At 41.0% G+C, this 25441-nt stretch overlaps 1 protein-coding gene across 5 annotated transcripts in view; it reads left to right on the top strand.

Annotated features, from left to right (window-relative positions):
• Ddr (discoidin domain-containing receptor 2) overlaps nucleotides 1–25441 on the top strand; it is a 224286-nt gene that overhangs the window by 108121 nt on the left and 90724 nt on the right. For all 5 annotated transcript variants that reach the window (XM_072021834.1, XM_072021835.1, XM_072021832.1 and 2 more), the window contains 2 exons: nucleotides 2422–2666; nucleotides 9571–9673. In XM_072021834.1, coding sequence (XP_071877935.1) covers nucleotides 2486–2666; nucleotides 9571–9673 — 284 coding nt within the window. In that variant the 5' untranslated portion in view covers nucleotides 2422–2485. The remainder of the gene's footprint in view (nucleotides 1–2421; nucleotides 2667–9570; nucleotides 9674–25441) is intronic.

The raw sequence follows: 25441 nt of genomic DNA, 5'->3' as shown, positions 1-25441 counted from the left end.
TCATAAAACAGTCTTTTAAAAAATGGACGCACATATTCTTGAAAGAACCTAACATATACGGACATTGCTTTCCCATCGGACAAATAGTTTTTCTTTTTGAATGGACAAACTTTCCTAAAACTTTAACAAAATTCGTATATTAACTTGTATTGCGGGATAATTTCTACGTGCTTTTTTCGACGGATTCAAGAGTAGAGCAAAGCGATGGCCACGTGAATCAAGAGCATTCAGCCTCGAGTGCTGAAGGCGTGAAAAAATAGTGTTGCAACAGAATTCTTGAGATCATAGATCTCTTAGGAATGCCCACGTCGAATGAATCACATAGGGAAATGCAGAGAAAGAGAGAGAGAGAGAGAGAGAGAGAGAGAGAGAGAGAGAATGTGCGAATGTGAGAATAAAAATGATCGTAGGAAATACGTATACCAGTGTTTTTCCGAGCATACAATGTATCTAAATCACATTATATTATTATTCAAATATAATATTTCTCGCCTTTCATATTCTACGTGTCAGGTCTATCTATAATGTAATCCAACATGTCTAAAGTATGAAAGAATGTTAGTATGTACACGGATTAAATTCGTTTGTATATTTGATAAATCAAATAAACTGGGATGTATACATTCTTTCATATCTGATAAATCAAATGAATGTGAATGTGTACATTCGTAATGCGAAATTTTTGTTTGCACGCCGTACAAGCAAACCGACGTTAGGATGTCCGCGAGATATGTCAGACGTTAATGTAGCAACGCGAAGCGCATTTGCAACGCCGGTTGTCGTCCATCATCGTCTACACGCGTGAGTTGTGTAAGCTGCGCGTTCGTGTAAAGCAATTGCCATTACACGGTCTCTTAACGTTTTCTCCAGGAACGATCGTGTTCATTAATAACGAAGGCGCAATTAAAATTTTATAGTCGACGAAGTTACATTAATGAATTATTCATGCGGGACACGCGTGATTCTGTGTCTATGTATACTTTGTAAGATTTCTTGTACACGATTTTAAAGCTGGCTCTGACCTACATCGGGGTGAAAAGTTCAATATCTTTGAAATAAAAGCAATCTCGAAGCGTGAAGAATATTCCACGTTTTTTTAAGCGAATACATCTGCAGAATCATTTTTCTCAAAGTTACGATAAAAATATATTATGTGAAATTAATTTTAAATCCAAATAACGTGAAATAAATTCTCAAAAAGAAAAACATTTCTATGTAAATATCAACTTTATTTGTTCATTTATTATTAGATAAATCGATCATTGATTGGTTGGAATGTACGGTAAAGCTAACTACGATTTCCTCTTTCAATTAACAATAATTACAAAGCGTATGATTTGACCAAGCGCAAACGAATGCTATTAATGCTATTTAACAACATGACATTTAATTGAATCCAATGATGTAGAAGTCGGTCGAGCTTTATATGGCATACAACGACCCGTCCGATCCTCATTCGTACAGATAGGGGACCTATAGAACCTTATCCGACACGATGGCAACTCGTAGGGCCTGATTTAATGCGAATAGAGCATGATTGGATTCCATTCCATACAGACTCGATTGGATCTTATTCAACGCCGATAAGATTCGATTGAATCGCATCTGATACAATAAGGTTCGATTGAAATATGTTTGAGATACCTTCATCGATAAATCATTTGGCAGATATTTCAAAAGATTACAAAAATATTCCTGTTATAATTCAGAAGCGTTAAGCGAGACTCAAATCTATTGTTTTCGCGTCTGACCTAATGCGGTACTATTCTACTGTGGCTGCCCGTTTCAATGATATATCGGTAGATCTGTGTCAAGAAACTATCGTAGAATTTAGAACTGTGAATCGCTGAAAATTCGATACATAATCTTTTCAAGATTTAAACACATTTAAGTTTCATTTAGTTAAACAAAGTCGAATCAAATTTCGTTGCGGTGAGATTATGGTTGCATTTGCTACTTCACGTAGGCAATGTGAATTGAAGCGGGAGCTTCGCAGTTCTACCGATTTCAAAGAGAAACGATCAAGTTCTGGAAGACCGAATGTCAGGTCGAATTGTACCTGTTTCAAAGAGTTTCGATTGTCCTCTGTAACATCGGTGGATACCTAGTCGAATTCCACCGTCGTTCCATTGTGCTCCAATCACCTTATAATAAATTCAACCACCGGTTTTATCGATAAAATACAAATATGAAACATTGTCTTTGAAAGAATATCCTAATCCGTTTATTAAGTGATCGTTTATCTCTTTATACGGTTTTAACGTCAGCTACTATAGTAATTTGAATTTCGAAGTCTTTTACAGAGATATAAATCGTATTAGTGTCAATACGTTGACTTATATTACCAACAGGTTTGAAACGTTTGTCAGTGACGTTTCCGTGGCGTCTGCAGAGGATTAACAGGGATTATACTATGCGCAGGTTATCGGCGAGAACACTCACCACCTTTCGGCCATCACGATGCCAGGAACGTGCTCGATGACCGATGCGGTCAGAATCGTCGACAGTTAGTGATGAGGAGGAGCAGGTTGTCGGCTCGCCGATGGCTCAGGTCACCAGCAATATGCCAGTTCTCGAACCCAAGCGGGATCTGGGTCCTTCACGAGGACTTCTGATCGGCGTTTTCCTCCTGCTGTCCCTGCCACGGTATCGCTGCTTCGACTTGGGTAGGTCAAAAGTTCAACATGTTCTTATAATATAAATTATGTTTTGTTTTTAATAAGGTAGTTCATTCAGGATGTTATTTCTGTCAAATACTGCTTTACTATAGTAATTTTGATCTGTCAATTATATATTGCATTGAAAATGATGAATATTTTATTTTTGACGTGAATAATAGTTTCCTATTTGATCGTAAAAGTTAGTATCATTTTCTATTTTCTAGAAATGAATTTTCATCGTTTAATATAATTCTATTTAGTAGCATGTAACAGTAAAGAATTGAAACCTGCAACTGTGGTTTCGAAAGATAATTTAATAAATCAGTTTAATGAAATAATGTAACTTACAAAGTGCTCCATCCTCGGAAGAAATGGATTACATCTGGGTTATATATTTCATAAAACAGAAATCAATATAGAAAGTGATAATCTAAAAACACTTTTAAATTTTTCTATGAATAAATTCCATCTCTTCTGCAATGACCGTGACAATAGAAAATGTTTATGTCAATTTGAATATCAATTCCTAAGTAGCTCCTCGTAATACGAGAGACGTCTCATTCATTCTTTTTGGTAATATGATTACATAAATATCCTCATCCAATAAACGTCATCAGACACATACAATCATGCCCGGTTCATAAGAGCGTAAAAAATACTTGATATCACGGGGGGTTAGAAGCTTCTATAATTCACTGGTTGAGCCGTAGTTCAGTAGCAGGTGTGGCCACGATGACCGTCGTTAAAGCGATTTCGACTGGCTGGGAGGGAGAAGATTCTCACACGAACGGGACACGGTCAACAGCCCACGTCTGTGGCTATAGTCTGTCGTGGAAAACGTATACCCGGTGTCGTCTAACTCATGGTTCGCGCGGGTCATTTCGCCAGATAAAGAAGGAGAAGGTGAAACGAAGGAAAAATATTGTTCCATTTGTGCGGCGACTATTCTACGAAAATGAATTTACCTTAGTTTTGTCTTTCCCGTTGTCTTCCAGCGTAATATCGCCGGATGCTAAAGCGGAGAAAAATTATTCTGAAATTTTTTTCCCCCTTTGTTCTCGCGCGTATACACACACGGGAAAACACACTATGCGGCGAGGTTAAAGTGGGGATGAGGGGTAAGCTACGCGACATGCAGCGCCTCCAGGGATTCTGCACGGATTTCTTTTCCCTTGATACGATACGACAGAGATAGAACGAGTACAAACATAAGAGAGAGAGAGAGAGAGATATACAGTTTCCCCGAAAGTCGGGGCTGCAAAATTTAAATTTTTCTACTATGCGCATTGGCAGCGACGAGATGCAAGCAAGCCGGAAGCGAGTGCCACTTTGGCCAAGGTAATATACAATTACTACGGCGTGTTGCACGCGCCAACGAGATATGTACGTAGTCGAATGCGATTCTTGGATGCGACACGGACCGCACGAAAATTTTATTGATTTAGCATATTTTCCCGGCATTCAGCCTGGAAATTGGAGGAAAATTACACGTGTACATACGCGGCTGTAACCGCGCGTTATGGAGTCCGCGAGATGAATTTGTAAAGAGGAACGAGGAACGTTTTCCATGGCCGGCGATGTTAGCGCACCGTTTATTCGTTAACTGCGATCTTCGTGTTTCTTATTTTCGCGTATGGCTCGTTTTTTTAAACGTCGAGTCGCGTCACTTTTTATCATCCCTGGAAAGTGTCGCGCAAAACGCTCTGTTTTCCGTGAGAATTTGCCGTTCTGGCGTCTCATTCGCGATGAACTTTTCTGATTTTTTAATTTACATTTACGATACATTAGCATCAAGTTGCAACGCGCTTGTGTTGAGAAAATTAGAAATAACGGTAAAATACGTGAGAACGTAAATGGAGATATCTGAATAAATCTTCAGGTAAACAATTCTACCATCAAATTACGTATACATACGTGCGATGTCTAGAACTGTTGAGAATGAACCCCGTCGTTATTCAGAAAGATTAATATTCATTATTTTTCTCCGGGGCCAGGAAGTCGGCCGCAATGGAACTACGCACTCAGTTTCTATTGTACGACCGCAAATGAAATGTCAACGGCACGATGAATTAACAATACTATCTAATAACTGCTCAGACGCAGGCGAGCAGGCATACGGCATTGTGCTGATTCATTCGCTCGTGCTATACGCATCCAATGTCTCTTATTGCGTATCACTTACCCGTGATGTGTTTGTACATATTAATTATCATCAACGAAGGAAGTACAGTGGCTACAAACAATATTTGCGCACACCGGTATTTTCCAATGAAATGTTTCTTCGTCAGGTTCTACGTTTTATTTTTATACCTAGTAGAAAATTCTCCTAATGATACGTAAATACTACGTTAAATACGACGGTGTGCAGATACTTCCCGTAGTAATTATATATCGTTCATGATACCTGTGAATTGTCTCCTCCTTTATGCTTTTCTTCTCTTTTGTTCTATCAGTTTACGCGTCGAAGAAAACCCGATTCGACCTTCCTTTCTTTCCTCACTCTTGAGATTTTTGTATTTCAATTAGCCAGGTTATTTGCATCGAAGGCAGAGAAAACTAGTTGGTTCCCTTTTCAGATGGATTTAATTAACGCCAAATATAATCAAGGCAACGCGCAGAGCTGGCTGCCGATCGATGGGTTTCGGTATTCATGAGTCAATAGGCCATATTATAAAACGGCTCGGGAAGAAAAATGGCGTCAAGGGGCGATCTTTCAAATTGCAAATTGATCAGCGCTTTTCTGGTACGCGAAAACGGTAACCGGTTGTATTTCATCGCTCCATGCGTCGCGTCGAATTTATTTTATTGAATCGGGTACTCATTTTTCCGCCAATTAATTTAATTAATACGCTTGAACAACGATGAACAACGAGCTCGCTTAAGGATTGGCAGTTTCATTCAAACGAAACTTGAATTATGAACGAACGTTTCGGTGCATGGCCTTCCGAGTGCGTTCGAAATAGAAACAATCCTTTCCCGTTGAATTTTCTGCCAAAGAAGATTATCAACCTACAAGCAAGATATTATTCTCCTCATATTATTGTCTAGAAGCAGACACGTTTTCTTGAGATACTTGTGCATGATACAGTTGCGATTCTGTTACGAGCTTCGTAGTTCAGGAGTCCTCTTTGTCCGACTAATCATCAAACGAAAATAATCTGAATTGTACTGCGATAATAAATTGTATTGTCAGCTAAGGATATAACGAATCTATTCATAAATAGGAAGTATAAAGAACGATCGGGTTTGTAATGACTTTTGAATGATGCTATTCAATATTAGAAAATTAATCACTAGTAATAGTTTTATTATAATTTTATCGCGCCAACCGATCCCATTGTCTCTGTTATTTTTACAATTAATTAATATTATTTGCGTAATTACTTACCTAACCTCGGATACTAGGTTTCAGAAGGAATCCGTCAGCCGTGTAACCAAGTCTAATTGGTGGTTATGTAGCAAAGCACAGAGCTATTTTCCTTCCTCAGCCTTACGGAAACGAACAGAAACACGTGTCAGTTGCAAATGACAGTTACTTAGAATATCAGACACCTATAGATCAACTAATATTCCTACTAATTAAGATCTTTCTCCAAACAACCTGTACAAACCATTAGGTACGCGAAATTGTGATCGTAAGAACAATGAACATACGTGTCTCAAACCACGCCAAGTTTATATATACACAAATACCCGTATCTTCCTCTGTGCGTTTATGTTACTGACAGATCGTTGCAAACCTTCTCCAGTTCGAATGCTCTCGCAACGAGTCTGTCAGATCCGAAAGTTCCGTGCAATTTTTGGCCAAGAGAGCACCTGCGCGAGGTTCGTGGAACCGCGAACTACACAGTCGGTCTGTTTGCCGCGACTTCGATAATTACAGCACGGCTCATCTAGTGGCGCAGTTTGCCCCAGTAATGGATGCTGCATAAAGAGGCGCAGTCGGTATTCTGGAAAGCGCGATCGAAGTTACACCGACGCCAGGATGGCGACAGTTCTAAGGATTGAATTGCAAAGAGAACTAGGCCGTGCCTATCTGACAAAGTACAGTTTGCACGGCGTAGACGGGCATGCATATTGGCAAGCCGGGGAACAATGGGCGAGCGTGTCGCACGGCAAATGTTTTATTCCAGTGAGCAATTATGTCAGTGTACTTAGAGTTTCCAACGCGTGTGCTCGTCGATGCGCCTCGTCGGGCAACTTCCCCTCTGTGAAGTATACGTTACTCCCATGAAGTTAATTTACCGCGTAGTTTTCATTATCTTTTCTTCCAAACGTTTTAATTTTCGTTCAACCCCAGCGTGGCTACCTTTTCCTGTGAGAAACGACTCGTTGCTATTATTTCGGTAGAGCGAAAGTTTCGTTAAAAGTTTTGGATTTAAACGTAATTTCGGGATCGTCGATTTGTCAATGGATTTGTCTATGTAGCTGATAGTGAATAGTTTCAAGGGGAGAACTGGATCCGACGAGAGGTGAATTCAAATTAACGTAAAAGCAATTATTAGTTCGGCGTGGGATTTTAAGTTAACAGGGTACGCTAGCGAGAACTGTTGGTTTATTGTGCCTGGTCGATGTTGAGCGTTTATCGAAAGGAGTTCGTTCTGATTGTGTTTTGGAAATGATTGTTGAACGTGAGGAACTGCAAACAATCTCCCTGGAAATTGTCCTAAACAGAGCTCGGCGAATCAGTCACGTACTCCTGTTAACTGCTTCGCCATATCGACTTGCGTTCCTGCTTAGACACTATTTAATCGCTCACCGAGATCTATTCATAGAACATTCTCGATTTTACTATTCCGTTTGTTTTATCATTCTGCAGAACATAATACGCCGTTAACTTTGTAAAAAATGTTATCGAAACCATCGATATTAAGCAAAACTTTACCCGCGCGCGGTAATATTTGAATATCGAAGGTAGATTCGCACGATTTTCGTCATCCAGCGGAAATTGCAAATTGGAACTGGTGTTTGTAACTCCGTTTTTCGTAAAGTCAACGTTCTCGAAAAAGAAATCTTATTTTTGTAAATTTATCTAGCATTGAAAGATGATAAGTAATTTCGAATTCCAAGGAGAATTGAAAAGCATGATGTTCGCGATTAGCGTTATTCTATGCATTGTAATTTACAGAATCGATCAGCATAGCTCTTATTTTTAAGATGAAACTCTGAAAATCGATTTTCATAATCCTAATCATAACACGAATCAATCGTTTCAATCGTAAAATCAAAGTTTTCTGTCGTACAAGGATAAAGCGTATTAGCGCAACAAGCGAGAACTCGCTCGATGTACTACGTTTTAAGGAAAACAAGTTCGCTCAGCAATGTCTTACACGAAACTGTGATTCGTGCGCAAAGTCGGAAAACCAGTCTATTCTGTCTGTATGTAGAAGACAATATATATACATACAAAACAGAACGGTGATGCAGGCGAGTTTGTAGAATTTGGAGAAGTAAGAAGCCAGGACGAAGTTTCGTCGTAGTAACACCGAGTCACTAACATGAACAGAAACTAACTATATTACTGGTACGCATGACAATCGCAGTTGGTAGAATATCAACTCAAGTTGCGCGATTGCGACTTTCCAGCGACCCACATTTTGCAACTTCATCGTTCGTTAAGTCATTTCCCTGAGCAACAACTTTCTTCTAAACATAGTCGGCTACGTCTGTTTTATCGTCGTTGCAATATCCTCTATTCGAAAAATCATAAGCTTCGCGGCTATTTCTAGTTTAAAATCTTTACGAAAATTCGAAACTTCGGAACGTTCAAATACCAATTAAAACGAAACAAACTTATTTCACTATTCGATGCGATAGAATATTGTATTTTTAAATAAATTAAATCAAATTTGTATTTTTAAATAAAACGAATAAAAGCAAACCTTCGCCCGTTGTAACGCTGCTTGGCGAAAATCATTGCTAGCGTGTTGGATCTCTCAGGATGCTAGCCAATCCCACGTCCGCTGCATTCTGCAGTTTTGAAACTTTCCAACGTAACAGCAGTGTCGTGGCTTAAGCGAACCGGCACGATATAGGCTGTCTCGTGCTACGTCACTATGTATTGAACAATTTATTACAGTTGGTTATCTTCGCATAGTTGTACGATCTCTCGTACATGCTATCATTTGTCTGCCAAACGTTTACCCGATAAAGTCACGTAATTTTTACTCGAACAGAGAGCAAAGAAAAGATTGAATCTTTTTAAAGAAAGAATAGCTTCAATCGATAAATATGAAATTAGGATGGTGCAAGATATTTGTGTCAGGTTATGGTTTTGTTTTATCGCTGCTAGTATTTTCGTTCCTTTCGTTTATCGTGGTCAACTGGCAAACTTTTACGGGGAAGGGAACGAGGAAGGAAGTTCGATCGCAGTTTGTCCGTGAACGCCGATTGGGTCCCTTGTGTGCACACAACGAAGTCACACGCCGGTGGCGACTTCTGTTCTCGTGGATTTCGTTGGAGAATTTTGACACGGACCCGTAACCGTGCCACTGCAAGGTGTACGTACATGTATTTTGCGGTAACGTGTCATTTTCCAAACGAATTCGAAATTCCCGGTGTAAATTCGAGCGTATAAAACGAATTATACGGACGATCTATTAAAATCAATGCGACGATTGAAAACAGTTTGTTTGTCATCAGTCAAGTTTTAATTAGCTAGCTAAATAACAAAATACGTTAAATGCGCGCTCGACCCGTGGAAAAGCGTATTTTCTCGTGATTGTTCGTCGAAGTCTAGTTTATGCAGAGTTCCAACCTGAAAATTGCCGCCCGTTTCTCATTCATTAACGTTTAATTTTGCGCACCACCAATCCAGCCCCACTCTGCTTAATATAAAGCGGCCCATAGTTGATAAAGCGCGCGCGAATAGATATTGAGTTCTGACTAACGCCGTTTCGAATCCTTTCAGGACAATGTACCGCGGCACTGGGCATGGAGAATGGCGAAATCCCCGATGAAGATATATCGGCCAGTTCTATGTACGATCCCAGTCTTGGCCCGAAACATGCCAGGTAAGTGAACAATGATATCGCGAAATGCTCGACTGCAGTTAAGTCGGCCATTTTGATTTAGCGCTATAGTTTCTGGCTTTGTTGAATGCATGCGAGTGCTGCTTGATTGCAATTAATCGATACGAAGGATCTGTTGCTTGAAATTCAAATTCCTTACTAAAACAAGGTATTAAACCAGACGAATACATTGGTTTTCTTTATCGAACGTTTTAACCAAAAGTTACTTTCCCATTCGTCTTAACGATTTGCAAGGAAAAGAAAGAAAAATAATACAAGTTTAAGAAGTAGAAGATACGAACCTAAAAAAGTTGTACGATTGTATCGCGGAATCGGCTTTTAATTCTTGACCGTTAAAGAGACACGGAGTATCGGTTTGCCAGAAGTTAAAGAAGTAAGTACTTACGTTGAACATCGGCCAACTGGTTGGTTTAATCAACTTTGCCCAACTCTCGTCCCTCTTTTTTCCCGATTGTAGGATTAGGTAACGATTCTTTTCTTCTCGCGATACACTAACCTAACTACGTTATCTCGACGATAGGACACTTTTTTCGTTTGGCAATATGTAACGATACGTTTTCTCAATACGCTGCAATACGTACATATGTGTGTTGGATAACGGTGAGCGTTTAACTCGGTCGAGTATGTAAACGCAGCAGGTCGTTTCCGACGCGGTGGATATAAATCTCGAGCGTTGGAATGATTAAGCTCGATAATTCGACGTCTGCGGCTCGGAGGTTAAGCCCTCTAATTGCGTCCAGATTCTTTCTGTTTCGCATTCTGGATCGCGTGACGCGCACGAACGTTTCAACAACGCGGCTGCCGGCTGGTATTTAGCGAGTCCACTAGGCGGCTCGGTTTTATTTCTTATTACAACGGCGAGATTAAAATCTCTAGGCTGCCCGGGGCAGCTAGAAGCATCCCGTGCCTTGGCTCGGCTGGCATTAAAATGTTAAATAGCACACGGCCTGCAAAGCACGCTTATAAAATCCTGTTATCGAGAGCCAGAACGAGTATCAGATAACGAGATGCGAGAACGTAGCTAATAAACTGTAAATATCGAATTAATCGCTAATCGATAGGAGAGGAAAAAAACGGCCAAGAAAAAGAAAAACGAGGGAAAGTGTTCGAGCGAAAGGATAGGTTCGAATCGGTCCTTTTTTTACGGTATGAAAGTCGCGAGTAACTTCGTTGGAAGAAAAATCGCGAGGTCAGATTAACCTTGATACACTCGGAAGCCGAGTGTCTATCGTTTGTCAAAAAGAGGAATCGTCTTCCTGACATTTTTACCAGCGATATTACGATCCTGATTCGTTGCGAGCGTCGGACGGCTGACAGCCAAATCGATTCGGCACATTTACGAACCGAGGCAATTTATGAGGGTCGCTAGAAACGCACCGCGGATATCACCGACCCATGTCTGTTAATAATGCGCCTCGACATGCTCCGTTTCGTGACGTTAGAAATAATATTGGAAGAGGCGCGATTTCGCTCTACTCTTTGCTCTTTATTCGCTTTATTAACGATTCGATTTGGAACCGAAATAGAGTCTTTAACGTCGATGATTCTTTTCAAGCGTTTAAATCGTTCGCCGTTAAAGTTGAGAACGATTTAGTAGTACATTATCTGCAATTGGATCATCGGTAATTGTAATTACGCCAAGATACATTATTCAGAAAGATACAGAAACGTTTTTAAACCTATAATATACATATATCTAAAAGATTTCTAATTTTATCAAAATAAATACAAGTTCGAATTCAGATTATTAAACCAACTATACATTTTCAAACAAAAATATAAATTTCGTGACACAAAATACGACATGCATTTACAGAAAAAATGAAACAGTGTCCAATTAAGTCCTCTTGTACAATAATATTTCTTTCTTCCCGATTTCGGCGCTATCTCACAGAGTTAAGTAAGACAGAAAGCAACTTATGTACTCGATGAACTCGTTTAGGATCCGTGTACAGGCAGAGAGGGCAGTAGTTTGGTCGTTTCGAGCGAGTTTGCAGGTGCATAGAAGCAGGCACGAGCCCGGTTCGATGTAACGGAGGATAGAATCGAGGGAACGAGTGGGTGTTGTAGGGGCGCAGGGAGAGGAACTGGGTAGGGTGAACTCGACCCCTACAAATTACCTCCAATTTCGTGTAAATTCCTCGTTCCTGCGTCAGCATAATACCTGTATTAGGACGGCCAGCTCGGGCTCTTAGGCGGCAATAAATCTGTATTAGGGCGAGGCGTTGCTCCTCTTAGCAAAAGGGGTACAACGCCCCTGGGCCTGGCTAATTTTTCACCACCACGTTTCGTCTACGACCGGCTGTCTGCTAAGATCTCGCCCTAAATACAATTCGTCGGACAGTGAGAGACAAAGAGAAAGAGGAAAAGTGTGAGCAATCGTCGTTCTCTCGATACATTGTCCTCGTTTCGATTTTCACCTCTCTCCAACCGTGACTTCGTGCGACAACGAATTAGCCAGCAGTGGCCGCTAATTAGACCGCAATCGTGGAGCTCTAATTCGCTTCTGATTGTACCGTGTCATCCCGTTAATCTTCGCGTGGAATTCCCGGAATCAAGATTCAATTTGAGTTTCCGTATATTCGTTGGTCGAACAACTGCTCTGAAGAGAGAGAAGAACAGAGGAACTCGTGGAAGATTTTGCCATCGTGGGGGATGAAAGCTGGAAATTCGAAACGACACGATATCCACTGCTGTGAGTAAGGGTTCGGTGACTGTGCCTGCTTACGTTTATCGCGATACACGCGCGTTATCTCGCCGAGATTGACGATAAGCTCGAACGTGCCACGCTAACGTACGATTATAATTATAGATGGAAGATACGTTTCCATTAGGAGGTTCAACCGTGTATTGCGGTGTAAGATCAACCGCGTTGCAGGATACCTTTGACTCACGAGTTAATTTATCGGTACGACTGCGTTTTCGATGGCGAATAAGTTCATCTGATTTCACGTGTTAGATTAATGCCAGTTGTTACCCCATAATTTACGAAGTTTCCTCCTGGGAGTAGCTTTATTACGTTAATAGCTACATGTCGTCGTATTATTTCTTCGTGCTTCTATTCCTATTACTTTGTTGTGAAAAAATTACTACAAGGAATAATTACTTGCTTATTAACGTTTATGAGTGTCATAAAAGATTCATATTTTCACCTTAAGTATACGTATTATATACAAAAGCGTCGTTCCGAATTGTTTGAGATAGAAACAACGTAGCTTTTATACGTTGTTTGTATTACAAACGTCGTCGTTTGTTAGAAATTCAGGGAAAGCAATCTACTCAATTTCTCGAAGGAACAACACAATTTTTGCGGGAGGTTCTGAAACTTTAAGCAGCCCACCGCTGGGCGCAAACCTGGCTTTTGTCTTCCGTAACAAACAATGTCGCGTTTCGTTCGAGCGTTACAACTCTGACCTATATCCGGCTTTGTGCCGGGCGTTCTCGATTTTCCAGCGTGAAATATGCACTGCATTTCCATCGTATTGTTACCGCACAAAGGTCCGGCTAGCGTGGGAAGCGACGGTTTTTGTAATCGGCTAAAAAAATGTTTATCGAAAGGAAGCGCGAAAAAGAAACGTATTTGTCGTCCACTCGCTGTGTAAACCATTTTATACTGTCCTGTCGTGGCCACTCTGGTTTCGCCTATTTCCACACAATGTATCGAGTGGAATTCCTCTGTCAACGAAGACAAAACGCTGTCCTCTAAAATTAATTCCAACATTGTGTTTTTTAATCCTCGACCTTCCACCAGTTCCCGAATGTCAAAACTCTCAAAGTGATATGTGAACGAAATGTCATTGTTATTCTTGAAAGCTTAAATTTAACGCTATAATGGCCGGTAATGTCGCAGTGACGTTAGATGGCCGCTAATGCTACACTGGTGTCACGTGTTATTTACCTGTTTATGCATTTCTTTAAATATTCATTACCTTCATTTTACTTTTCAAATTGCAATCAATGAATTTTCTTACGAATATAGCGCGAATCACGTTTTAATAATTCCTAACGTGAAAATTATACTTAGGTGAAATTAGGTCGACATAGTCTTAATGTTCTATGGTATACGTTCGTTATCGTCTAATATTATTATTGTAATTCAATTTTTATATAGAAAAAAGAAATATATTTCTTATAGAATCTCTTATTACACGAAATTGTAAATGCCAGGAAGAAAGGATAATCATCCTTGATCACGATTAGAACAGTCATCAAGCTAAATTAGGAAACCTGCCAAGATTTCCTTCATACCACTCCCAGAAAGAGCGTGCGAATCGTTGGGGCAGAATCACGTGAAGTAAACTCGGAGAACGGGATACAAGAAGGCTAACGGGGTTACATCGCGAGGACACTCGTTCATTGGGAAAAAAACGAAGATCGATAATGGCTTACGGGAGTGGATGGGCATCTGTACGTGCTAGAGAAAAAGTTTTCGTTTTCGTGGCCGAGCCAGTGACCGTTCGTATCGTTTTAGAACTGGCACGAGACGGAGGGGGGGCACGAAGAAAGAGTCTCGAAAGGCGAGTCGAAGCCAAGTGGGAGAAAGCTACGGTAAAAACGCCAATGATAGAGAGAAGGAGCAGAATGACGAGTTGGAGGAAATAAAAGAAAAAAAGGAGACTGAGAACCAAGTAGGAAGGAAAAAAGGGAGGTGGGAGCCAAGCATGACAGGCCAAAATCTTCGACAGAGGGAGCACGGGGTGAAAAGGCGGAATCACGCAGACATAAAACGTCCTACGGCGTTACGTGCGCTTTCAGCGGTCGGAGCCAACGAAAAATGGTGGCCATATTCTCCCGACCTTCCAACCGGGGCTATCTTCCACTTTGTTACGATTCGAAAACCCCGCTGGCTCTGGTCCCTCTCTCGTTCTAGTGATTTATGAACCGACAACTACACCCTCCGTCCTTCGCCATTCGCCACGGCGTATCCCCCTTCCTTACATCCCCCTCTTCCTTGTCTGTCGTAGTCTCCTCTTATTTTTTATTTTTCTACGTTTCGTATCTCCAGGTACGTACCGTGGTCCCGCGTGGCACGACGAGTCTCGATACGTCATATTATGCCCGAAGGAACCGTCTCCCCCTAATAGTCTCTTACACCCCCAGTCGTGACTGTTCGCGTGACGACGTTACACGGTCGCATAAATCTTGGCCAGCCGCGTGGACTGTGGCTGTGTATCGATGTAAACCACCGTCGGGCTTTCTCTGGCTTCGAATTCGAACGAAGCTTCGAACGGCTGACCGGTGCGGTTCCAGGGATTTCGGGGCCAAGATCGGTGAATTGTTTCGATAAACGAAATTTACGTGGCAGATGTGTGAAACAGCGCTCGCCCGTTCGAAATACCGGTTCATTCGCGGTCGTTGAACGCGATTTAGGGGGCCGTCGGTGTTGGCCCGAGAGCGAGCACTATTTGGGAAAGAGATTTTGGAAGCGTATGGTTATCGACCTCTCTAAATGGCTATACCATGAGAGCTTCTTGCAATGGTATATGATAATAGGAAGTTTCGAGCGAAAGGACGAAAATTTATCGACTAGCGTGTACACGATGATTTCTGTAAGCGTTAAAGTCAACTGTATAGTTTCGTGATTTTTACGAGTATTAATGAAACAGGATGGGACTGAGCTCAACGAAGATAGACGAAACAGTTGGAAATTTCTTAGCGTCAGGGTTTATAGCCCGCCTGTAAAATTTGAATTCCACCCCTGCAAGTTTGTCCTGCTGATTCTTTAATGCGGCTTTTAAAAGTACCTGCAGATTGAAAATTTTATACCTAGCGAAACTAGAACGAGATAATCGCGCAACGTAACACCGCGGAAAATTCCTTTCCGGAATCTACTCCGTTTCGTCCTTATTTTAAGAAATGTTATCTGGACCTGTCGACTAGAAATGTCTGACTATTCGACGAATCGGATGACTTGCTAACTTATGCATAATAGCATCTTTACGATCGAAATAACCCGTCTTAACATTCCATAAAAGTAAACCGTGGAAGCTTTATATCTGGGTGATCAATCGGCAACCATTAAATCGGTCGACCCTTGAAAGTGCTTTATCCATGGAAGCCACCCGCCATCGGCCCGCTTATCCCGTTGAAACCTCTTTGTTTCCTGGCTCTCTACATCCGAGACGACTGGTTTCAACGCAGCAAGAGCTTCTCTTTATCCCAGAGCTGATTCGTTCCGAAAACTCGGTGAAATTCTTATCGTAATTGCACGGTGCTCGACACCGAATCGGGGTTATGAGTTCAACGACGCTCGTCAATTGAAACAAGGAAAATTGTTTGCAAATAATTGCGAATTATTTCCCCTTTCGTTCGAGGGTAATCGTACTCGATCGTCCTAAAATCGATCCTCGATGGCTAAACGTGCCGAAGATTCGTCCAGGAGAAGGCCTTATCGACTGCAAGCCGGTGATTTTCAACGGCTCGTTCTCGATTTTCCTTTTGTTTCTCTCCGGTTGGGATCCGACTGGCGACTCGTTCTATCGAAAGCGAATCCTTCTTTCTTCCTTAAACCGTGCAAAACCACTCGACGCGCGGAATGATTCATTTCGAAGAGACGGTAAGAGCGGCCGTTTCAACCGAGATAACATCCAATCGCGCTTTAACAGCGACGTTCTGCCTTCGTTAAATTAACATACTCGTTAAGATGTAACTGGGTCGTCGACCACGGGGGTATAGCGAGACTGCGATAAGTTAGCTTGCGCTTTTTGCGCGGCTGACGTGAACCGTCTTACGATTTTTCACGTGTCTCCATCGAACCATGACGCTCGACAGTGGAAAATCCTTGGGGAATTCTATTCGTTCCTTAGACAGACTTTTTCTTATTTTTACCCATGTAAAGGGCCGACAAGGGGAACAGAAATTGAAAGTGGAATTTGAGACGGTTCTTTGGAATTTCTTATGTCTTTTTTTTTTGGAAAAGTTGTGTTTAGAAAAGATCCACGTTCTTGAGCTTCGATAATGGTGCTACTACGATCGTCGCGCGATCTCATGAACTACCATTTCGATGTACACGCCAGAGCAATCAAACATGTATCTACACACATATACATATAGATTCTTGTGCAGCCACAACCTTCCTGGTGACAAGTGCTAAATATGAAGCAAATCGTATATGCATGTCCTTGAATTTAACAAATCGAAGGAAGAGAAGATCGAAATCGGATGTAGCAATTTATTTCGGAAAAAATGTCAACGTTCCATGTACGATGAAAAATTGTTCGAAACATTTGAATTGGAAGCACAAGAACGACACTACACGTGATACATATTCATGCGACAATCTTTGCCCACATCCCTATCCAGTTTCACGGGCCTCAAATATTGACGTACACCTGGACAACAAGCTGCACTATCGACACGAAGTTTGATTTCGTAGTACTGAGCTTCATAGAAAATTTTATCGAGTCGATATCCGAGTCGCTTTGACGGAAATCCACTATCTCGCGAACGAAACGAGCGCGTTTCATCCTTCGAATTTCGGTATCTTTAACAATTCCTGAATGAATAGTGTCAGAGGCAACTTTATCGTCGGCATGCGAACGTTCGTTCTTTCAGACGGCGGATTAGAATTGAAAATCAGCCGAGGAGGAGCAGGAAATTCACGTTTGCCGGAAGAAATGCGATCACGTGCCGCCCTAGGCTTACCAACTTTATGATCACCCCGTGCATAAACTTCGTACAAAGACCGTGCTAGTACGCCCACATGCTTTTAGTTTTATTTAAGGTCACTGTCGTTCGTAGACGACAACTGGCCCGTTATTGAATATCGATACTTATCGTAAATCGCGAGGCCGATGTCCGCGTTCTTCTCCCGAGATTCTTCCGCGATTGAAAGAAGAAAGTCGACTATTCAACGTTTACGGGATACTTTTGCAAGTATAATGCACGAACGACGCCTCGCCAATGCGTGGATCGTCTTTAAAGATTGTTTCTCCGATGTTGGAATCGCGATGCAGACTGCTTGGTAGCGATGATGTGTCTGCGGATCATGAATTGTGCAGTAGAGTTTGATATTTTTAAACATTGTTTCATAAGTTTTATCTTATTACCTGTTGCAAGGCTGTACGAAAAATATTCCAAGTTTTAGCTATTTTTAGCTTACTTTTTATAACCACTTTATTCCTTAAATCAAAGTATTACGATGCACCCCTATTTTCAAACGAAATGCATTTTTTTTTATCAGGTTCCATACGTTTCATCTTCATAGGATCACATGTTTGAAGTCGTATGAAAATATATACTACGTTACGAAATTTAACATGTTTGGATTTCATTAATTACTGTGTAAATGTTATAATTATACAATGGCGTTTCAATACTTCTTATAGCCACTGTATGAAGAATATGGCAAAATGTTTCAAAGGCAGATAAATGGAATTGTGCTGACATTTGTTTTATTTAAGAAATAACTTTAGGAAGCAATATGAAAATTATATGTATATTTCAGTTTTCTAATGGAGACCTATATTTTTGATATCTATATATATATATGCTCTCTTCTTTACAAAATATTATATTCCAACATGGTATCAAACAAATCATGTTGTATTTAATAAGATAAAATAACGCGCACAGCTGGCAGGTTATAAATCAGCTTTTTCAATAATTATAATGAGATGAATCATTTTTGTTTTACACGAACGGTATGCAACATTTCCGGGCGTTACAAGATTACAAACATCGTATCCATAAAATGCAATCGAGAAATTGGTTCACACATTGTTACGGGCTCCGCGTTCCGATTGTTTTTGAATACAGACGCGAGATCGCGTTATTTTGCATGATTTTAAATTGCGGTTTATTTGTTTTATTGCCATAACAATTTCGTATGCCGTGAAATTGAATGTAGCGTTGGATATCAAGATTACATTTTCGTTAATACGTGTGCTCGTGTATGAAATCCGACTATGTTTCAACTTGACTTTTGAACACGAATTTGTGCATTCTCAGTCTACCTGTTCAACAAGGAAATCGTATCTGAACATCAAGCCAGGTTTAGGGCCATGTTTGATTATACAGCAAAACCAGACAGTAGACTGTCATTAACTCCTAAAATAATCAAAAGTATCCACCCTAATTAATCCATCGGCCACCCTTAAGTTATATCTAACACAGTCATTTTCTCATATCCCTTGCCAAATTTTGTCATTCAATCAAGATCAATTTTTTCTTTCTCCCGCTACGTGCAATTGTAATGCAACACTAACATGAGCCAGATTATGATCCAACTGCTCTATGCGTGAACATTATATCGCAATGTAAGTAAAACATTCTCAAATCGTTACAAAAATAGTCGACCAGTACTCCACATAGTTTCATCGAGGAAGATGCGAAATACATGTATACACACAATCGCGAGTCCGGCAGAGCAGGAATCAACTTTTCTCCAGAACATTGGGCTGGGAAGGGGGCATTTATTTTTTCATCAAAACGGAGCAAAACAGAAGGATCGTGTGCGTCAAACGTGAAACACGATTCGCGTGAATGCGAATGCAGTCGACAGCGACTGGCAGCGGAAATAGAAGAGGGAAAAATGACACGGTCGCTTTGTGAGCCGGTGATATTTTCTGATTTAAAGTAACGAGCGAAAACCGTATCAAGGTATCGAATTTCCATGAAGGAGTTTCGTCGGTCGATCTGCCTGGGGCTTCGGTATTATTCCGCGGCGAGCGAAGCGTAGAAAGACGCAGCCGATAACGAAAATCTATTTGGTTGCTTCCGCGTTCCGCGAGAAGCGTGTGAACACGACCTCAAGCTTCGTACATGGCCGCGTACGTGCATCCTTATTCTACTGTGTTCGTGCGTATCTCACGCCTGGCGCGGCGTATGCACGTACCTCTCGATTTTCAGTTTCGATTCATCGGGACCGAGGCGAGTATCGAACCCACGTATCGAACATTCCGCGCTTCTCTTTATTCCCCTTCCGGTCCCCTGTGAAACCGTGAGCAGCCGAGACGAAATTCTCGTTAGCGATAACGTGAAATTCTATTTGCAATCATCGGTGACGCGGCGTGTCTGCCTTATCGAGTTCCAGCAGAAAGTCTCTCCTCCGCGAGTTCTTCAACTCGGAATCTTTCTCCCTTCCGTGCATATTTTCGCGAGAAAGCGCTGCGTTTTCTCAGCCAGCCCACCTTCGCTCGTCGTTTCTCGTAAATTCGCGTGCACGTTGGAAATCGGATTTAAAGCGAACCCGATTTTATCGGGATTTCGTTTCGTTCGAGAAGTTTGTCTGTTAAATGTTGGATCGGAATCAACGTTTACCGGCCGCCAAGGTAAGCCGGTAAAAGCGTTATCGTCCCGCCCCCCTCCCTCTTTTCTACGACGATTAAGGTTTCTTTCTAAAGGTTGCAAAGTTTTCGGAACAAAGTGATACGATCTTCTCTTGGTGAATCACCGCACGTAGAGTACAATGTGCTTTTTGTTTCTTTAGTTTCTACTCTTTTCGTTGTACTCTTGATGCGAATGCTCGTTTAATGTACAACAGATCTCCATTTATCTAAACTCCAATTATTGGAATTTTAGTTAATGCCCGCTTAACTGAGCATTACTAAATGGAAACTTTCGTTAGTTGAATTTACTTATTCGAACGCGAGCTGCCATTAAGTTAACGAAAAATAATAGGTAAAGAGGAAAATTAGTAAACTTCTTAATAGGAGTTCGTATAATTCATATAATTATGAGCACCATTTATCTGAACATATCGGGAGACAAACGGTTTATAATTGGATTTCATTTAATAGTAAAAGTTCACCAATTTTCTTCTCCGCCTATTATTTTTATTGTTACTCAGATAAACAGAGTTGTACCGTAAACGAAACCGCGAGAAACCGTCGCTATTTTCGTAGACAGTTGTAGCGTGCCATCGCTAGAACAAAGAATCTCGTCTGACGTCGTTACTGACTTAGCACGACCATCCTCTGTCCTGCTCTTACTCTCGTGGAAAACTTTGCTCATCGGGATTGAATTTAGGTTTTGCACGATAGTGGAGAGTTTAAGTCGGTACAACGAGTCCGAAGTTGTTGTCTCACAAAAGGCGAATCACGTATCTCTCGGCGACGTATGAGCGTCGTACGACGAAAGAGTTTCCGGTCGAGTCACAGGGATGACTTTTGCGGATTGTCGTTTCTGATATATGACGAGCCGAAACTTTGTCCCCGCTTTAGTTTACAGAAGCTTTCATTATGCATGTGCGCCGCCGGAGAGCTCTGTGCCGCGGCAATTTCACTTCGCAAACACTGGTAAATCTCGAATGGAATATTCGATGCGCCCTAGACGGCTGAATTTCATTTTTCCTTAATGGAGTTCGCTATACTATACCACGCTGTCACTGTACCTTCGGTATTTGCATGCTTAAAGGGGTATCGATAAGGGTTTGTTGTCAGAAATTCTCGATTGTCATCCGGAAATTTATTATTATGAACGAAGGATATACTTTACCATTTAAAAGCATCCGAACGTTCGTTTATTTTCGGTAAGAGGTATCTTGATTAAAAAATGACGAATAAATCGAACACCAATCATTTTATTCTTCACAATATTACATAGAATATTATTATGAGGCGATTCATTTTTAAAGGCTAATTTACAATAATAAAACTTTTAAGCGTAATTGCCAAGCTTTGTGGAAGCATTTTGTTGCTTAACAAACTTTTGTATACAGCGGTGGTATCTCAATAGTAAGCGTGTGCACCAGTGTATGTACTAAAATATATTGCTGCTATGCTTTCTAATAAGTAACATAAATCTTCTATTCTATAAAAGAGTAACGAAAGCTTCTTCTAATTATCAATTTATAGACAATTTACATACCGTCTGCTACAAGTCGACCAACTTATCCTAACTATTAATTCGTACGTTGGATTGATCGAATTAGTTAAATCCGGACAAATTGACCAAAGTCTCCAGATGCTTATGCAACGACACTTCATGACATCTCTTTTGTCTATTAAAGTTAGGGTTATCGAAATATTATCGATCGTGTTGAAAGTAACGTTAGACATTACAAGTATCAAAAGGTTTCGGCTTGATGCTCGAAGGATGACCTCGTAACTTTATCGTTTGCCAGGTTATTGAATACTTCCGACGTGCTGTATAACGCGAGCATTTAATTACGATATTAAATCCATTGAATATCTAGCGTACTTTTAATTTATTAAATTCGTTCTAACGCAACGTTCCATCATGCACGCGTATCTCGTTCGAAAGCTTCGTAACTCGTACAAAAGCCGTCACGATCTTTGTCCTAACGAATTTAGATATACAAAGGTGTTTCACGGATGGGGAACGTTTTATTTCAGACAACGAAAGCCGCTCGCCGAAAAACACAATTTACCTTTTATTTTCTACGCGGAATGTCCGCTATTGTCGCCGCTGAGATTTCCTTTTTTGCCGAAATTTTTTTTGCTCCCATTCCTCCATTTTTTTAACATATCGATGTTTCACGTGCCCTTTACAGTCGCGAAATATTCTGGGGAAAACGAAATCCTCGACAACGAACGCCGGTGGAGGCTTTATAACCGATATCGGGCTGAATCGCGCCCGATTCAAAAGTATAAGTTTCCAACGACGAGTTTCAGCTTGTATCAAGCCGAAACAAAATTAAAAAAAAAAAAAAAAAAAAAGAAAAGGAGGGAAGGAAACAAGGGAACGTGCTTAACAAGGCCCGCCAGACAGATATTCACGGAGGATAGTCGTTGGATACAGTCGACGAAATACATCGTCGACTGTCCACCGTTGAAATATGCTCAGTCACGCAGTTTCCATCGTTCCATAGCGATTTCGCGTAGCTTTTGCCGAAAAGTTTCCGCGGATATGCTGACTCCCTTTGTTTTCCATTCTCCTTCCATCCTCTGTTCGAAACTGGAACACTCGAAGCATCGATTAAACTACGATTATTCAACAACGTACCAGGTGTGAAAAGTTTCTTGATAATTTATTTAAATCGGTCGCGATAAATTACCGCAGCCGCGGTCACCCTTTTTGTCTCTCATTGTTTCTGTTCGTGTAGACGTTTTCATTATCGCACTAAACTGTCGTCGCGTGTACGCTTTATTCTAGTGATTAGAGGTCGTAGATTTAAGGATTTGGAATATCAACTTATCGTAGAACGGTGTTCGTTGTAGTACTTATGTTGGAGTTAGATTTCCCTAAAGATTCTTGCAGTTCTAAAATATAATTTTCATGCTGGATAGAAATATAAAAACTTTGTTTATATATACCGCATTCCAAACTGTAACATCGTAATAAAATTTTTAATCGCTATACGAGTGCAAGGTACAAAAGATAAGAGGGCTTCTGATTCTTCGATATTTGAAACGCCAGATTTCTCTATCGCAATGTTCTTCTTAAATACGCAATACGGCGTAAAAATGATCTGCTGTTATTTTAAATGGTATAGAGACTGACTGATATGCTACAATCCAAATAACGTTACATCGTTACGTCAGAGTTTCACAAGGGTTAAGCGCGATACAGCAGACACGGGGAAATTGTAGTTGCCCCGGACGTGATTTTGTTTCTTGACGGTGTTTGCTCAGTGCTGCGTGATGTTTCCTCTTCCACAGAAGATTAGTTGATCTTATGCTAACGGTTGTTTGCAGTGCAAAATTCAGGCTTGTCACTACCGCGATGAAACTTGACCGCATTCCGTGTTTGCGCACATGAGTAAACTGAATTGTACGTATGAAAATGAAGTTAAACATGTAGTATGCTTGTTCCGCACATTTTATACCTATTATCATGTAGTTAGTTTCTAATCCCTCATCTATGAGAGAAATCTGTGTTTCCCTTTCTTTATTACAATCTAAAACCTGTAGAAGCTGTAAGCACTTGTAATAGAAAAAAACACTTAACAAATAAATAATATGAGCTTCTTAAAAACTGCAACGACTACCACATTAATAACGAACTTCTTAAAAACTGAAATTATCAACTTGCATAAGTTTGTTTATTGGAAAATATTATAAATTAGCGTAAATTCCACGGAAATTCTTAAAAGATTGTAAATTCAACACATCTGTTTTACTCTTTAATTTATGGGGTTAGCCGATATTGCTTCTCAACGGTTTACACATGAAGTTAAATGGTAACATTAAATTAACTTGCGCGGAACGTTATTTTAATAAATAAAATTGCAAGAGTTTTAGAAACTATCTGTCTATGAAGATAAAAAAATATAAACGCCTGCAATTATGAATTAAAACGAATAAAGCCTGATTTCAATTTCACATTCCATACGTTCGCAGTTTATCTATCGGTCGAACGAAGAATAAATTGCAAATTAAATTCCAGGTCTCTCGGTGCCCTAATTCCCCGCTTACGTTCAATTTACCACTATATATGTTGTATTTTGGGGTTCCATCCGTGCGTTCGATAAATTTGCCATCAAACGAACGCGACGTTCACGACAAGACCCCAGTCCATCGAAACACGCAACGTCACATCTAGCCGTGCACGAAAGTTCATACGTGGCCCGCATCGAGAACCGATGGAGTCGACAGGTCGAACTCGTGGCATCGAAGTAACGAAAATGGGATCGCCCCATTTGCAGATTGAGTTTGACTTGTGGAGGCTCTCCTGGGGGGGATCGAGCCGGATGCGTCCCGGCTCCTTCCATCTGTAACCGACGCCAAGGATACGCGAGCAGGACGAAGATAGGGTGATATGGTATTATAAATGTATAAGTCGTCGCTTTTTCATCCGGTTTATCGTGCTTAACGGCGGACTTTGAAAAAGGATCCACGAACGACCCCGCGTGGCTGGTGCTGCCCTCACAGGCCGATGTCGTGCGGAAGCTTAAAGAGCCGGGGGTCGTGACGGTAGAAAAATCGCTCCATTTCCGCCTAATAGATTCGGCAGCAAGGTCTAATTCTGGAACGAGCCCTTATGTAGGATAAGTCCGGTGTAAATTGAAGCGACCCCTTGAGAAAGTTCCTTGAGTAATCTGTACGACGATTGCGGTCTTTGATCCTGCTGGGACTAAAGTAGATGTTGATAACTAAGTTGCTAAGGAAAATAAGAATTCGAGTGAAAGATAAATGAAATTGTTATGTTAACTATTAATTAAATTGTAACTTGAATATTTGAGATTCATCATGGACCTATTCGTGCTTAGCGAAGAAGCAACGGTATCATCCTGAGAACTTTATTTCGAAGCTTTTCTTATTTGCCCTTCTCGATAGGTTAAAACGGTTTCATAACTCTGGCCGGATGTCATGGATGGCCGTGATTGACGCCTTGCGAATTTTCAAGACGATTTACTAAAAGAGCACGGACCAAAAGAGACGGAAACTAGAAAGAGAAAGGGAGGAAGAAAGGTGGAGTATGAGAAGGAACGGTTCTATTTATTGACAAGTGCTCCGTATCGAGATCCACGGATCGTTTCGAAATGGAAGCAGAATCAATCCGTGACGTTCCATCGAGCATCGCTGTCATTCAGTATAAGCTTTAATATCGACGGTTCTGGTATGACTGCAGCTTTTTCCTCCCTCGTTCTTCCAGCTCAGACCACGCTGCTTTTCCATCTCCATCTCCCTACTCGTACGCGTACGTACGTACCTCTATGTACTCATTCATGCATACACACATGTACACATGTACGTATGCAAGATTGTATGACGCGCGCACGCGACCATGTACGGGAATAGAAAAAAAAAAAAGAGGCTCGATCGAGCTCGCGTAAAATCGCACCGGGGCAGCCGGAATTTTCACGGATCATTTGGCTGATGGCATATTCGGCGGCAGCATTCCCGG

The sequence above is a fragment of the Bombus fervidus genome, chromosome 2 (genome assembly GCF_041682495.2).
Source record: "Bombus fervidus isolate BK054 chromosome 2, iyBomFerv1, whole genome shotgun sequence".
Taxonomy (NCBI): Eukaryota; Metazoa; Arthropoda; class Insecta; order Hymenoptera; family Apidae; genus Bombus; species Bombus fervidus.
The sequence above is the reverse complement of the archived record's forward strand: the minus strand, read 5'-3'. Positions and strand labels throughout refer to the sequence as shown.